Source organism: Aquila chrysaetos, chromosome 24 (assembly GCF_900496995.4).
Source record: "Aquila chrysaetos chrysaetos chromosome 24, bAquChr1.4, whole genome shotgun sequence".
NCBI classification, from domain to species: Eukaryota; Metazoa; Chordata; class Aves; order Accipitriformes; family Accipitridae; genus Aquila; species Aquila chrysaetos.
This window is the reverse complement of record NC_044027.1, coordinates 11,944,358-11,958,634: the sequence shown is the minus strand read 5'-3', so window position 1 is coordinate 11,958,634 and position 14,277 is coordinate 11,944,358. Positions and strand designations below refer to the sequence as shown.

Genomic DNA, 14,277 nt, shown 5'->3' with positions numbered 1-14,277 from the left:
AGGTGGCACCGGTGCAATGGACAGATGCCGGAATCTGCGAGCAGACCTCAGCATCGTGTCTTTCTCTGGCTCCCACGTCAACGGCGGCTGTTAAAGACCAGGTCAAAGATCTTTGCTGGAGGTCACCGGTTTGTCTCCTCCAGGCTTGCACTGCAAAGCCACCATCCCGTGCCCTGGACGCCGGAGGTGCCTCTTCGCTAACGAAAGCCTCACACCTAGTCAAAGCTCACAGAAAGCACATTTCTGTGCTCTCGCACCCCGGCAATTGCCCGAAAGGGAGGGGTAGCCTGCAGGTCTAGGGCGAGGAGCCCGATCCCGTTGCCGGGGGTGGGGGGGCGGACGCGGCAGGGAGAGCTGGATTCGGCGAGCGAGGAGAGGAGGCGGCGACGGGCGCCGGGCAGCGGCCGTGCGGGGGCGAGCCAACGGCAGAGGGAGAGCGCGGGCCGGGGGAACGGAGGAAGGGGAAGGGGGGCAAGGGCAAGGCCGTGAGGGCTGGTGGGCCGGTGCCGAGCCGGAGAAGCGGAGGGGCCGCCACAGGTAGCGCGGGGCCGGCGGGAGTTAACGGCGTTGAAGCGCCAGGGCGAGAGCCGTGCCCCGGCGCGCCGGGGCGGGCTCAGCCGGCGGTGCTCCCCTCCCCGGCCCCGGCCCATCCTCCGCCCGCCGCCGTTCGGCCGCCGGGGAGCGGCAGAGGGTCCCCGGAACGGCGACTCGGCGGCGGGAGCGGGCGGGGGGGGGGGGGGCGGCGGCGGCGGGGCGGGGCGGGAGGCGGAGCCGGGCGGCGGCGGCGGCGGCGGGCTGGGGCGGCTCAGTGCGCCCGGCTCCGCTCGCCTCCCCTCGGCTCGCCTCCCCTCGGCTCTCCTGCGCCTGGCTCCGGCCCGGCATGGCCTCTCCGCCGCGCCGCCGCCTCGCCGCCTCGCCTCCCCCGCCGGCGGTGGTGCTGGTGCTGCTGCTGCCGGTGATGTTGGGCGGCGGGCCCGGCGCGGCGGCGTCGCGGGAACCCCCCGGTCCCTGCCGAGTGAAGACGGTCACGGTGTCCACGCTGCCGGTGCTCCGCGAGAACGACATCAGCTGGAGCGGAGCCCCGCCGCCCGCCGCCGCCGCCGCCGCCGCCGATTCCCGCTTGCTGCTCTTCGTCCGCAGCGAGCTGCCCGGCCGCGTCGCCGTGCAGGACGACCTGGACAACACCGAGCTGCCCTTCTTCACCCTGGGTAGGCGTCCGCACCGCTTCCCCCGCCGCGTCCCGTCCCGTCCCGACGAGCCCCCCCCCCGCCCCCGGTCCGCCCCGCACCTCCCCGGGTCGCGGAGCATCCCGGTGCGGGCAGCCGGCTCCCGGCCGTCACCCTGCTGCGCCGGGATTTTCGTTCACCCTCCCCTCAGCGCGGACAGCCTGGTTGTGTTTTGGAGCTTTCTAACCCTGCCCTTGCTGCACCCTGTGTTTTGGGGGTTTTGGTGGTTTTTTTTTTTTTTTTTTTCCTGCTGGGGAGGGATTTTTTTAGCAGGGCCTGAGGGCTCCTGCCTTTTAAAAGCCCTGGGAGTAAAGCGTCTCCGCTCAGGCTGTAAAAGTGATGGGTGCTGCCTCTTGTGCTCCAACTTGAACGCTTAGCCCTGGAGGAGGTACCGCCGAGGCTGGGAGAACGGGAGAGGCTGTTTTTCTAGCCAGAGCCTAATTTTATAAATGCTTCGTCTTAATTCTCGAAGCTCCCTCTTGCTCCACGCACAACTCCAGCGCCTGGGTCTGTGGCGAACGCCTGCAGACTTTCCTCCTATCTCAGCTTTTGTGGGGAGGGGGATGGGACTAGAAATAATTCTGTTGTCGTACTTTCGCCTTGGTGCCGGATCCTGTTGTCTCAGATGGGCTGCCCGAGCTGCCTCTTGTCACTTTTATCCTTTTCTGTGCCTTAATCAGCCTGGGGATCCTGCAAGGGAGCTGTTCAGAATGCCGTATGGACAGCGCGGTGTTTACTCTGCCAGGTCACCGAAGGTTTTTTGTTGATCCCTTCTTTATCCACTAGCTTTTTTGCTTTTTCGGTGCCTGAAGCTAGGATAATTCGAGTACCTGCTTAACTTCGGCTCCGAGACGCTGCTTGACACCGCAGGGTTGTGACTTCCAGCGCATCGCCCTGCGTGCGTCAGGCGTGTCGAGGTGTGCCCGCGCCCAGGCTGAGCTGGTGGGCACCTACCGCAAGTCCCTTCCCACGCCTTGTGGAAGTGACTGCCTTTCACTGCATGCGATGCGCCAGGGTAGGAGAATGACTGTCCGTGTCTCCCGGTCCTCTCATTTTACCTTCTGTGAAGCTTTCTTGTAGCAAGCGCCTGTAATAAATAAGTTGATGGTACTTCTTGAGCCTCTGGGGTTCTGGCTTTGCAGTGTGGCTTCCTTAGACACGGTTGGTCAACTGCAAAAATCCCAAACAAACCAGATACTCTATTTCAAGTAATAAAAGTGAAAAATCAAAGGTTTGATGCAGTAGGAATGACATTTACCTTACAGTGATTAAAAGTAACAAGAAGTTTCATGGTTCACCGAGTTGAATTTTCAGATTAGAGTACAGTTTCTTTAGGGACTGGGTGTGAATTGCGCACTGATCTAAATATATCAGAAGGCAAAGAAACCCCTCTGTGTGTAGCTTAGGTAATAGCTCAAGTTGGAGGAGAGAAATTTGTCTTGATAGATCAGAGACGTGATCTTGTATAGCAAATCCTGTTTCTGTGAGTGACTGGCAGTAAAGAGACCATGTCTTGGTCTAAAAAATTCTCTTTCACTCGCCTGGGTTATTGGTTATGCGTGTACTCTTGAATATGTAGCATGTCTTGTGCAAAACTGTGTTTTTTTGCTGACTCTTCATGGACAAAAGACCCCAAAACATCCCCTCCTGTTTCCCTGAACCCACAGGCATCAGGCAGATTGCAAGATAAATGGAAGCTTTGCCCATGGTGGGATGGCTTCATCACGGTCCTGAAATTAATCAGCACGTTGCCTCCAGAGAAGGTAAAACACTTGTCCTTCCCCAAGGTCTAGCTCATGAATTGCTGTGGATGCTCTGATATTTTGAATTTGTTGCATTTCTTCCCGTCTCCTGGTGTGGCAACTGAGTCTCACTCGCAGTTAACTCTTTTCTGGGTGAGTGCTTCAGATGATTTCCACTGGCTTGTTCTTCTAGTGCAGGAAGTAAGGCTGGAGTTTTCTATAGTGGTTTCCCCCCCCCCCCCCCCCCCGCATCCTTTTCTAAGTTCATCACTGGTTGGGAACCCAAGAGCTGCCGCTGCCTTGTAATGGGCTCTTGGAGGTGAAAATCACGTTGCGTGTGGGAGGTCAGTCGAATGGCTTTGGAGTGACTTGGGGGCAGGGATTGCTTTAAACAGTGGCTTCTCTTTGCCAAAATCTTTGGTAGCCCTTATCGCTAGCTGATTTCTGATGCTTATATGTATTTGTGCATGTTGCTGAACGTGTTTCGTGGCTGTCTGGGCCTGAGCTCAGGAGGACACGTAAAAGCTGATGTCCTGCCGGTTGCACATGTGTTGATGGCTCCTAAATGTCTTTGAGTGCAGGCTCTCGCTGCTACAAAGACCACTTTCTGGCCTCGTGGGGGTAAGGATGGAGTAGGAAGACCTTCTAAAGCACACACCTGAGGACAGCCACCCTGACTGGCATCCTGGAGGGATTTTTGAAAGAAAAAAAAAAAAAAAGAACAAAGCATAAAGCAGGCAGAGCTGAGTTCTGGTGCTGATACTACAGACCACCCCGTTCTGCAGGGCTATAAAGTCTTTCCAGGCCAGGAAGCACGAAATAAAACATTGCCTTGCTTGGTGGCCATGAGTTTGTTTAAGTGCTGTGTTTAAGTAGGCAGTCTGTAGTCCTGGGCCTGTTCAGCAACTCCCAGCTTGGTAAGTCTCCCGATGCTGGAGTGGTTCCTGTGCCTCTCGGCACTCCTTTGCGTTAAAGCAGGGCAGGGGATCTGTAGCTGAAGGCTGGCAGGTGCCAGAGCCTTGTCTGCAGCAGTGTGAAACTTAGAATCGTAGAATCGTTTAGAAATGGTTGTTGGAAAAGACCTTTAAGATCGTCGAGTCCAACCTTAAACCTAACACTGCCAAGTCCACTGCTAAACCGTGTCCCTAAGCACCACATCTTCTGCTGGTTCTTTTTAAGGGCAGACCAAGTTAAAATAGGCTGAGGAGACAGATGCTCTAAGTCGGTGGCTGGTACAAAGCACATGCAGTGCTCTGTGTCCCTTTTCTTTAAAGGGTTCTTCCTTCTAGGGAGGAAGCAACTTTTTCTGTTCCCTGACAGTATGAGATTTTATTCACTTAAGTGTAAGTGCATAAAGCGAGAGCTTCCAGGGTTGCATCCCTGCCTGCGGGGAAGCCTGGTCCGTAGGAGCCACTGCAGGACTGAGATGAAAGGAGAAAGCAGCACTAGGAAACCCCCACGCAGCCGACCCCTGGCCCCACGGCGCGCTTGCAGCAGCAGGAGCAGCAGCAGAGGGAGCGGGAGCAGGAGCAGCAGCAGCAGCGGGAGCAGGAGCAGCAGGAGGAGCGGGAGCAGGAGCAGGAGCAGGATGCAGCAGCAGGAGCAGCAGTGGCAGCAGGAGTAGGATGCAGCAGCAGGAGCAGCAGCAGCCGCTCGCCCGCGTGAGCGGCGGGTCGCGAGTGGCGCGCGGGGAGCGTGCGGGAGCCCGAAGATGCTCCGCCAGCAGCATCGGCTCAGCCGGGAGCCCTCCGCCACGGGCCCAGCCTGCAGACACCCTGCGAGCAGGTGGGGCGGCCGGGAGGGAAGGGTTTCGTCCTCTCTCAACAGAGGTAGAAAACTTTGTTGCCTTGTTGCATCCTTCCCGGATTGCAGCAGGGGACCTGCCGCCGAAACACCCGTCGGCCGCTCTAGTTCGCTTCGTGTCCCTTCTTTAGCGGGGTGTCTCAGTTTCTGTATTTTCTACACCTCGGTTTATTTTTTCTGTCTTGCGTTGTAGACAAGAAGGATGTTTCTCCCCCTACCCCCCAGTTACATTACTACAGAATTACCCAGCGAAGCACAGTGGTGGCAGGAAATGACAAATGTAACTTTGCCACCAGTGCATTATGTATTGCTGTGCATCCCCTTTCCTGAAAAAGCATCCTGCCCTTTCCTTAACCTTGGATACAACTGATGCTTTGCGGTATTTCCCCCCCCCCCTCCTCTAATTCTTCTAGTGTTACGCTGGCAAATGGTGCAGCCTATCATTGACTTTATTCTTGTACGATGAGGTCTCTCTAAGGTATGTATCTTGATTTAGTCAGCAGCCATGTGTTCTGTACAATAGCTGCTCCACAAGCAGCGTAGCCTGCTTTAAGTGCAATTCAGGGAATGAAGCAGTTAGCTTCCGAGCTAATTTAGATGAGTTCTGTCTATGTGTGAGCAGATATATATAGAGGAGAGAGAAGGAAAGAGGCAGACAAATTTTCATCACTGCTCTTACCCGGTAGTGGCTTACATAAGAACAGTTTACTACACACTTCTCATAAATGGCTCTAATGGATGCTGTTTGACAGGCGTCTGCAGTGCTACAGGGTGCTTTGTTTCAGTGGTTGTCAGAAAAGGTGCTCGTGCATCTACATTACCGGTGTCCCACCATGGCCCCTGTGCGTGGCTGATGATTATCCTCTGCTTCTCGAAGCTGTGCAGCTCTGCCATCTCCTCAGCAGTTCAGTGCCACTTCTTCTATCTTCTTTCTTAACTTTTCCTGAAGCCATCTTGTAACTTGAACTTCCCCTCTTTAGGGTAAGAACGCATTGAAATAAGGGAAAGCACTTAGTTCCCTGCAAATTGTTTGAATTTACTGCTTTTTCTGAAAACACTTGAGCAGGGTTTTGCCACCCTTGGTTTTGTCAACAACTCCCGTTTTTGCAGAGCGGGGTGGAGAGGCTGGAGGGTTACCCGGGGAGCACGGCTGCGACTGAAGCTTTTTGATGCCGCTGTTCGGAATTGCCATTCTCTGCTTTGAGTTGGCCTCTGAGAGCTGGAGCAGCATCGTGCGGGTAGCGGAGAGAGAGTGTGCCCGGCGTGAGACCCTGCTTGTCAGCGCATGGCTTCTAAACGTTGGGTTGTCTCTGCAGAGAGAAGCCGATGAGCAAAGTTTGGTTTCAACACCTCCCTCTTCTGTGAACTGCCTCCTGCTAGACTTGCTGCACTGCATATCTGGCCAGAAGTTTGGTTAATCAGGTTTTGGGGTTTGGGGTTTTTTTGTTTATATTGCTTTTTCTGGCTGTGCCCAAAGGTAGTCCGAGAGGTAAAGGGTCACATCTTCCACCGGGCAAGTGGAGGGAGCCAAAAAGCCTCAGGGAGGTGGTCCAGTGAAGATGAGATGTGCCGGTGGGCTCCTTGGGGTAGGGACTGGGGGGAATGTAGACCTGAGAGCGGGGGCTGCTGCCCTTCCCCTTCATGCCCATCCACAGCCGTGCGTGGCCGTGGGGTCTGGGCCAGGTCCCCGGTGGTGAGGGCTGCCTGGGGAGGGTATAGGAAAGAGGGAAAACCTTCTGGTAGCAATTTCCTCCCCTCCTTGTATGAAGCTATGGGATTACTGAAGCTTTCCAGGCGGTTGGGTTCTGTAGTTGGAAAGGGAGGGAAGGAGAGCCCGGCCCGGAGTGGGTTTGTACTGGTGGTGCGGGTCCGGAGCTGGAGATCTGCCCGCTGTGGTTGCAGGAGAGGCGAGCTCTGTAACACCCAGAAAGGCTGTAGGCACAAAATGCCCATGAAAATGGGTCAGTCCTCAGATGACCGCTTTCCTCCCCAAAGGCAAGGTTGAACATGGCTTGTCCAGCTCGGGGGGGTGGGCGGTGGAATTGCAGGGATTTTGCTCTGTCTTGGGTGTTTTCTGGGACAGAAATCCCAGTTAAAACTGGACTCTGTAACTGAGTGGCGGCAGGCTGTACTCGGGGAGTTGCTGCTTTCCAAGAGTACCCGCGTTGACCAGCTAGTGGCAACAGAAGATTAACTATAGAGAGAGGAGCCGGTTTTCCGCAGCTGAACTGTCAGGCTGGAGCAGCGGGAGAAGCTGCCGGCTGGGGATCCCCTCTGCTCCCCCCTTCCTCCCATGTGATGGCAGTGGGTTTTCCATGATGTCGGTGTGCCAGAGACCTTTATTGCTCTTCTGCTGGAAGAAGAAAATGTGCTTTTCTTCAGAATTATGTGGGGAGCTTGCATTTCTCTGTAGGGGCTGGGGAGGTGAGTGACCTCCAAGTGCCACCACGCAGACAGACATTACCTCCAAAACTTGCTGTCTTTTCCTTTCTAAGCCCTAAAAATGTGAACCCCGGCTGTGTGATGGAGAAGCCTTTGTGCTGCCTCACTGATACGGTGCTGACGTGCACTGTTGGCTGGCTGCGAAACCGGGCTCAGCCCTTGGGCTTTCCTGTTGTAACAGGAGTTCAGGCGTGGGACTGGCTGGGACAGGAGGAGAATAGATTGATGCCACTTGTGGAAACGATGAGGTATTGATCTTATGCTACCTTGACATATATGTTAGCAGTTGCAGGTGGCTTGAGAAACACCTACCATCACACCAAAATGCCTTGTAGAGCGTGGGGGTAGACTGGGGTTGGAAAGACTGAAAGGAGAAGCGAAGAAAATAAAGTGCCTTAATTGAAGCCTTTCATTGTCTGCGATGCCCACAGTACAGCTCGTGTCGGGAGTGTCCTCCTCCGGTTGCAACCATCTGAAATGGGGAATGATGAGCCTCGGCCAGTCTTCCCTTGCTGCTCCCCAGTCCTGCCCTTGTCACCACCTGTGGGGTGGGTGACGGCATCGAGCAGAGATGGTTCTTGTGCATAACCAGCTTAAGAAATGGTGCCACTTAAAAGAATTGAATGCTTGTGCTGCTGCTCGGGTCTCAGCTAATGCGGTTAAGGTTTCCAGTGTCCAGACAGTATGGAGACACTTAATGGTATTGAAGAAGCAGAATGGCATGCAGAGGGGACGAGCAGTGATCTTGGCTGCCTGCATCTGCTCTGGCTGGGTGAGGCTTTCTGTTGTCTCCTGGGAAGGAGGCAGGTGGGGAAAAAAAAAATATAATCACAGAGTAAATGGTTTTGGCCCATCGATCCCTTTGGGCGTCTTCCCCGTATGCCGTGCAAGAAGCACTGCTCTTGAATGCATCCAGCGTGCTTATCCCACCGCGGTCGGTCCGGGGAGGAAGGAGGGATTCCTTGCAGGAGCAGGTTGGGCTGCGACAGCCTGCGAGAAGATGGGGCAGATAAGATTTGGAGCCAGGGTTCTGCCTGTGGGCAGAGGCGGCTGGTGGAGAGGAAGACAGAAGTACGAGTTCCCCTCTGTTTCTCATTATCTGTTCCCCACCAGTCTTGCACCCCTCCCTCTGTGCTTCCACCTCTCCCGTCTCCGTGCAAGACAAAGTCTGAACGAAACCGCGACTGGCTTTGAAGGCAGCAGCGAAAGGGGAGAAATTTTCCATTAGCAGCATCAGCAGTAAAAGAGATTTTTTCCCAGTCACCTGGTAACTGCTGTATTTAGGAAGATTACTGAGCTGATGGTGTTGCTCCCAGGCATATGCATGGGAGTGATCCTGTTAAGAAGGGGAGGCGAGAGCCAGCTTGCGCGGCGGCTCGCGCGGAGATGAGCTGGTAAAGGTTAGCTGTGCATCTCTCCGCGGGGAGAGGAGAGCCGCCGCGCCGGAGAGGGGACCCGCTGGGCCTGGCACCTCGCACGCACCGTCGTCTGCTCTTCCAGTGCACGAGAACGAGACCGAAACGGCATCGCCAGCTGCACTAACGAGCTGCAGCGGGGGGAGCGGAGTGTGGCTCCCCGGGCCTGGGCGCTTGCCCGTCCTCGAGTGGCAGAGGGAACGCCTGGCTCCAGCTCGCCTTTGGGGACAGGCAGCTTGTTTTGGTGCCTGGTACCTTTCTTTCTCCGGGTCTGATGAGAGATGCTTACGGAGGGATGCTGCCCTGGCCGCAAAGACCCTACAAACTAACCGGGGATGTGAACCCCCCCTCCCAAAAGCCCGTGGTCCCGGGACCACGTAACTGGGCTGCAGGGTCTGGAGACCCCAGGTTTGCTCCCAGCCCTGCTGCCGGCCGCGAGCACGCACGCAAGAGCTCAGCTGTGCTGATAACCTTTGAGGCTTTGGTTCTTTTTCCTTTTTCCCCTCCCTTACATCTCTCTGTGGGGCAGCGGGGTGACCTTACCTGCGGCCGGAGCCTTGCCCTGGCTCTGCTGCGTGAGCTGGGCTCCCCGGCCAGCCCGGAGGGCTGCTGGCTGCCGAGGCACTCGCCTAACGAGGCACTCGCCTAACGTGAGCTGGCGTCGCAGAGCGTGCCTGCGGCTGCTGCAGTTGCGGCTGTGTCTGTCCCAAGGCCGATCACAGCCCGTATCCTTCCCTTGCTGCTCTTTCTGGTTCTCAAGCGATTGGCGTTCCAGGGAGCGCAGCGCATCCCTAAAATATGGGATCGAGTGACAGAAAATGGGAGTTGGCAACAGCATATGAATTTTTTTTTTTTTTTTTTTTTTTTTGCCTCTAGCCAGCTGCTCAGTAACATCAGCTTCTTGATGCACCGCTCCCATGTCAGCAGCATGCCGTGATGGCAAACGCGGGGCAATTTGTGTGCGGGAGCAGGGAGGAGGGCTGGAGCAGGGCATGTTCTCTGCAGCCCAGGACCAGGACCGGCTGCTTGTCTGCCCCGGCCAGGGAGCACCAGGTCTGTGTGCTGAGGCTGAAAAGCCTCTACCTCTGCTCAAACTTGCTGTGTTGCTATTGCTCTTGCCACCTGGGGGTCTGACGGGAGCTGGGGTAAAAGTTGGTTCTGCTGCCTTAATTAGTTACTCGTGCAGCGTGCACCCAGAGTGAGATCCGCTCTCTCGGGCAGTTTCCCACTCGGGTGGGCTTCCCAGGGTGAAGGGGCTCCCACGGCAGATGCTGCCAGTTGTTCCCACCTCAGTCTCAGTTACTCAGCGCTGCCTTGCACAGGCTGCTCTGTGGGGGTGGAGGGAGATGGAAAACCCTTCACCTTGGCTTGCTGGGTCTGAGCAGTCACCTGCGTGGTGGGTTCAGCATGGGTGGTGGCCCTGGAGAACTTTGGGGCTTGTTGGGACATCCTGATATGTCCCTTTTCCTTCTACCCCCATCACACTTCTTGTCCTTTGTACCCCTCATCTGTTTAAATTAGAGGGGTAATTAAACTCTTTTTTTCTGCCCTGTAACGTGCCCAGGGAACTCCTCCCAGGCTTCTCTGAAAGCCGCCTTGTTGGCATCATGCTCCTTGTTCCTCCACCTCTAATGTCTTGGGAAATCTGGACAGAGAGAGGTGCCCAGGAGGAGCGAGGTGTTGGGAAGGTGTTCCAAAAGGTGGATGCACGTTCCCCTCCCTCTCTTCCATGCCATCCAAACTGGGCAGCCCATGGTCAAGCTCTGTCCACAGACTCATTTTTAGCATTTCAAGCATCAATTAGGCTTCCAAAAAAAGTAGAAACCGTTTCCTTCCCTCCCGCCCAGGAACAGACAGGAGTTTGCAGGAGAGAGCCTGAACCAAAGCAAGCAGTGTGCTGGGGTTTACCTCCGTCTGCCTGGGGTTTTTCTTGGTTCAGGCTCCGCTGTGGCCCGGGATCCCCCAGCCCCAGGGCCACCCGCTGAATGTGGCAAACGTCCCCCATCGCCTTCTGTCTGGAGGAGGTGCTCGAGGTGGGCAGCTCGGGGTCTCCCAGGGGATGCCAGCACTGGGTACCGCTTGATTAAGGTAGGCTCAACTCACGGGAGCCTCCTGGCCCTTACCGGGGATGGCCTTTGGGACAGGAGGCTGAGCGGTAGGTCTGGCTGAAGAGGAGGGATGCTGTAGAGGAGCCGATCACAGCAGTGACATTTTGGAGACCCAACAGGTATGTTTGGGAGTGAGACATGTTGCAGGCTGGGGGCACATCCAGCAGCGATGATGTTGGCCTTATCTGTGCTGGCAGGTCCTCGTCTGCTGTTGCTGGAAGGGTGCTGGCTGCTCCATCTACCCTGTTCACATCAGGGGCTTCAGCATTTTTCATCCCCTGCAGAGCAGAGGGAGGGCTGTAGGGGTGCATTCGTCACCTGAAGAGCCCCTGGGCTTCGGCTGAACTTTGTGTTCCAGCAATAAAACCGTGCTAGGAAATGTGTGCTGTAACAAAGCCCATGGATATAATACATCCGTATCATACTGTACCTTTCATCTTGAAGGATTCCCAAGGAGCTTTACAAACTCGGTGTGCTGCAGCCTGCCAGGGTGACTGAATGCTATCAGTAAAGGCTGCAGTCTAATCTCCGCAGTAGCATGTCGTCCCCCCCCCGCTCCCCCTCGCAGAGGGAACTTTATGAAGTCTGATCTCGGACTAGTGCTGCACCGGGTGTTTTCCTCTAAGCCTGAGTTTCTCAGGAGAAAAAGGAAAACCGTGTAGCTGTTTGTTATGCAAAACCAGCAAAGAAATATTCTTCCTGGGGCAGTAGGAGTGGGTGGGAATTACTTTCGCGCAGCTTCGACAGCTTTGGATCTTGGCAGAAAAAGCATTCGCAGGGGAACGTGCCCTCCATGCAGCCCCGAGAAGGGGGATAATAAAATTTGAGCGCTTGAGAAATTGCTTCTGGGCATAAGCAGGGTGGCAGAGTTCAGCTGACGGGTACAGGGGCTGCTGCTGGGGCAGCTCATGGGAGGGAGGCTGTAAATGTCTGCCTGAGATACTTGATGTGCAAGTTTTTTGTCACCCGATGTCCCCTTCTGTCCCCGCAGAGACAGTCCCTGAGCCAGCTGATGGCGTGTCCACGTCCTGCAGCCTTTGGCAACATCTGGGCTGCTGCTGCCTCCCACCGCCCGCAGGGTGGGAGCAGGGAAGGGCGATGCAGCCCTCTGCCTCGGTCACCCTTGGTGATCTCCAGCTCCAGTTGGGTTTATTTTCATCCGTACTTGGCTCACCTGGAGCTGTGGGGGCGGTGAGAGGCATCTGAAGCTGCTGTCGATGGTGGCAGAGCCTAAAAATCAAAACTGAAAGTGGGATAAGGGGCACTAAACGAAGCTGTCATCAGAGGCATATGCTTGAAAAGCGGAGGTTAGCTCGAGTCTATTTTTGTTTGGAGTGGTACACACTTAGCCTGTTTTGTTTAGCAGTTTGTTTATGGGATGTATTTTCCCATCCTGTATAGCTCCTCAAATGTATGCTATAAACAAACTGTAAAATCAAAAGCAGCCCTAAAATTCCCATTAAACGTATCCTGATGCGCAGGAGATCCAGGGTGCGTGGGGCTGATAGGGCTGAGGTGCCTGCCAGCCTGAGGCCCTCGATTAAGGAGAAAACACACCAGCGAGGGAGGTTATTTTGTCATATTTGAGTATGGGAATTGCTGTGGGTGCCCCTGGGATGGAGCGGAGACACCTTGAAAGCATGCCAGCCTTTTCGTCCATTTGCTCTTGCACCGGAGGCTCCAAGCCTTCTCATGCTCATCCCCGAGGAGCGCAGGCGTTGCCACCTGCACCTCCTTTAGCTCTGCCTCTTTCCCTGGACCCCCCTGAGATGGTTCCTCAGGCCACCAGGAAAGGGACGTGGTGTTGCCAGCGTAGTTCGTGGATCCTGGACATTAAGAGCTTTCGATACCGACTGAATTTCAAAAAGGCAATAGAGGTTTGTGGTCGTTCTTACTGTAGTTGTTGCAGTTGCATGCCTTGTACTAGATCAACAGCCATACGTTTCTTGCTTTAATTTTTCTGAGTGCGATCAGAGGGGCTAGAAGTGTATTTAATTAAACAGCAACAGCCTTGCCTTTTAACGCAATTCAAGAAACCGGAGCTGCTTGAAGACACAAACTCCATTACATTGCTTTACATCTTATCACATCCCAGCGCTGCTGCTTCCTCCTCTTCTGTTCTTTGCTCTCCCCAGACAAGCAGCACAGTTGTCCTTACTGTGTTCCTGGCTTCTGCTGTGTTGGAGGAGGAAATCCATTATCCGGTGGCATGGCAGCTGGGAGGGAGGTCGGGGATGCTGCCTGTAGGGGCTGCTCGTAGCCAGCTTGGGGGTCTTGCCAGAGCAGCAGTTTGTACGACAGACACGCTGCTCCTCGTTGTACTCAATTTTATTCTGCTTTTGTAGCAGCCGCCTTTGCCACTTAGCTGACAAGCTGTTTCTGAACATGCTGTGGCCCAGCGGCATGTGGGAACAGGGATGAGAGCTGGGATTTGGGCAGGATGCGAGCTCCGTGAGCTGGAGGTGTGGGGATGCTGCCGGCCTCTGCTTCTGCTCCCTGGGAGTACGTAGACTGCCCGAAATCACGTGTGCTGCCCCAAATTGTGTGTGCCGGGGGAGGTTTTCTCTGCTGCCTGGGCTCGCTTTAAAGACTGTTGTAAAACCTTTTCCCTCCTTGTCGATGAAGGGTTTTACAGCGTGTTGCAATGGGCCACTTAAATACAAAACAGGAGGAAAAAATCCTGTTTGCAGCACTCCTCCCAGCTGAGCCAGCATGGCAGCCCGGGGCCTGTGCTGGGGTGAGATACGGGGTGTTTGTAGGGGATGCTGAAGAAGACTTGAGCCTCATGAGAGCCTTCCCTTTGCAGAGCAACCCGTTGGTGTTTCTCTTGGGGCATTTCCCAGGTGCATTGCCTCCCCAAAACCACGTTCCCCGCTGCTCGGCAGGCTTCTCTGCCAGTTTGGGGTGTGCCCCAGGTCACGTACACCCAATGTTTTAGTAGACCTTGGTCTCCAAAGCCTCTCTCCAGCAGGAACAGTGCAAATTTGTCTGTGGATACCTGGCCCACAGCTGAAGCAGCTCTGTGGTCCCCTCCCTAGGAAGGGTGTCCCAAGTCGCCCTGTGTCCCACAGCCTCTCTCTGCAGGGAGCTGGTGTGGGACAGCAGCTCCCCATCCCTGCTAGCGGAGGGGGTTTGGGCGGGGAAGGAAGGTGACATTTTTTGCTGTGGCTCAAAAGGCAAGGGTTTTCTGTGGATCTGGGGCTGTGGGTTTTAATCACTTCTTGTTCTGATCGACTCTCTACAAAACTGCTCTGAAGGCACCTAAGGGCAAACCAGCAGGTGTTAATATTCTTCTCCTTTTGCTGTTGTTGGGTGGGGGAAGAATTTAGATTCAGGAAAAGCTGTTATTTGTAATGGTGCTTCCCGCCTCGGCTGTGGCAGCCGGAGGGCAGGTGAGACGTGAGCGAGAGGAGAGGTGCTCTGGACCTGGCTGGGAAGCAAGCTGCAGCTTTAATTTGGCTGGTACTGGCCATGCAGTGTTTCCCCAGTCTTCTCCATGCTCTCATTCTTCCAACTCTGCAAATATTTGCAGCAGTTAGGG

The 14,277-nt window shown here is 55.2% G+C and overlaps 1 protein-coding gene across 3 annotated transcripts in view; it reads left to right on the top strand.

Moving 5' to 3' along the window:
- Positions 1 to 760: 760 nt before the first annotated feature.
- Positions 761 to 14,277, top strand: part of ASTN2 (astrotactin 2) — a 362,574-nt gene continuing 349,057 nt past the window's right edge. The window contains exon 1 of one of the 3 annotated variants that reach the window (XM_029999955.2): positions 761 to 1,208. In XM_029999955.2, coding sequence (XP_029855815.1) covers positions 881 to 1,208 — 328 coding nt within the window. In that variant the 5' untranslated portion in view covers positions 761 to 880. Of the gene's footprint in view, positions 1,209 to 2,216; positions 2,242 to 14,277 lie in introns of those variants that run through there. The other 2 variants (XM_029999952.1, XM_029999953.1) reach the window with 2 other exon arrangements.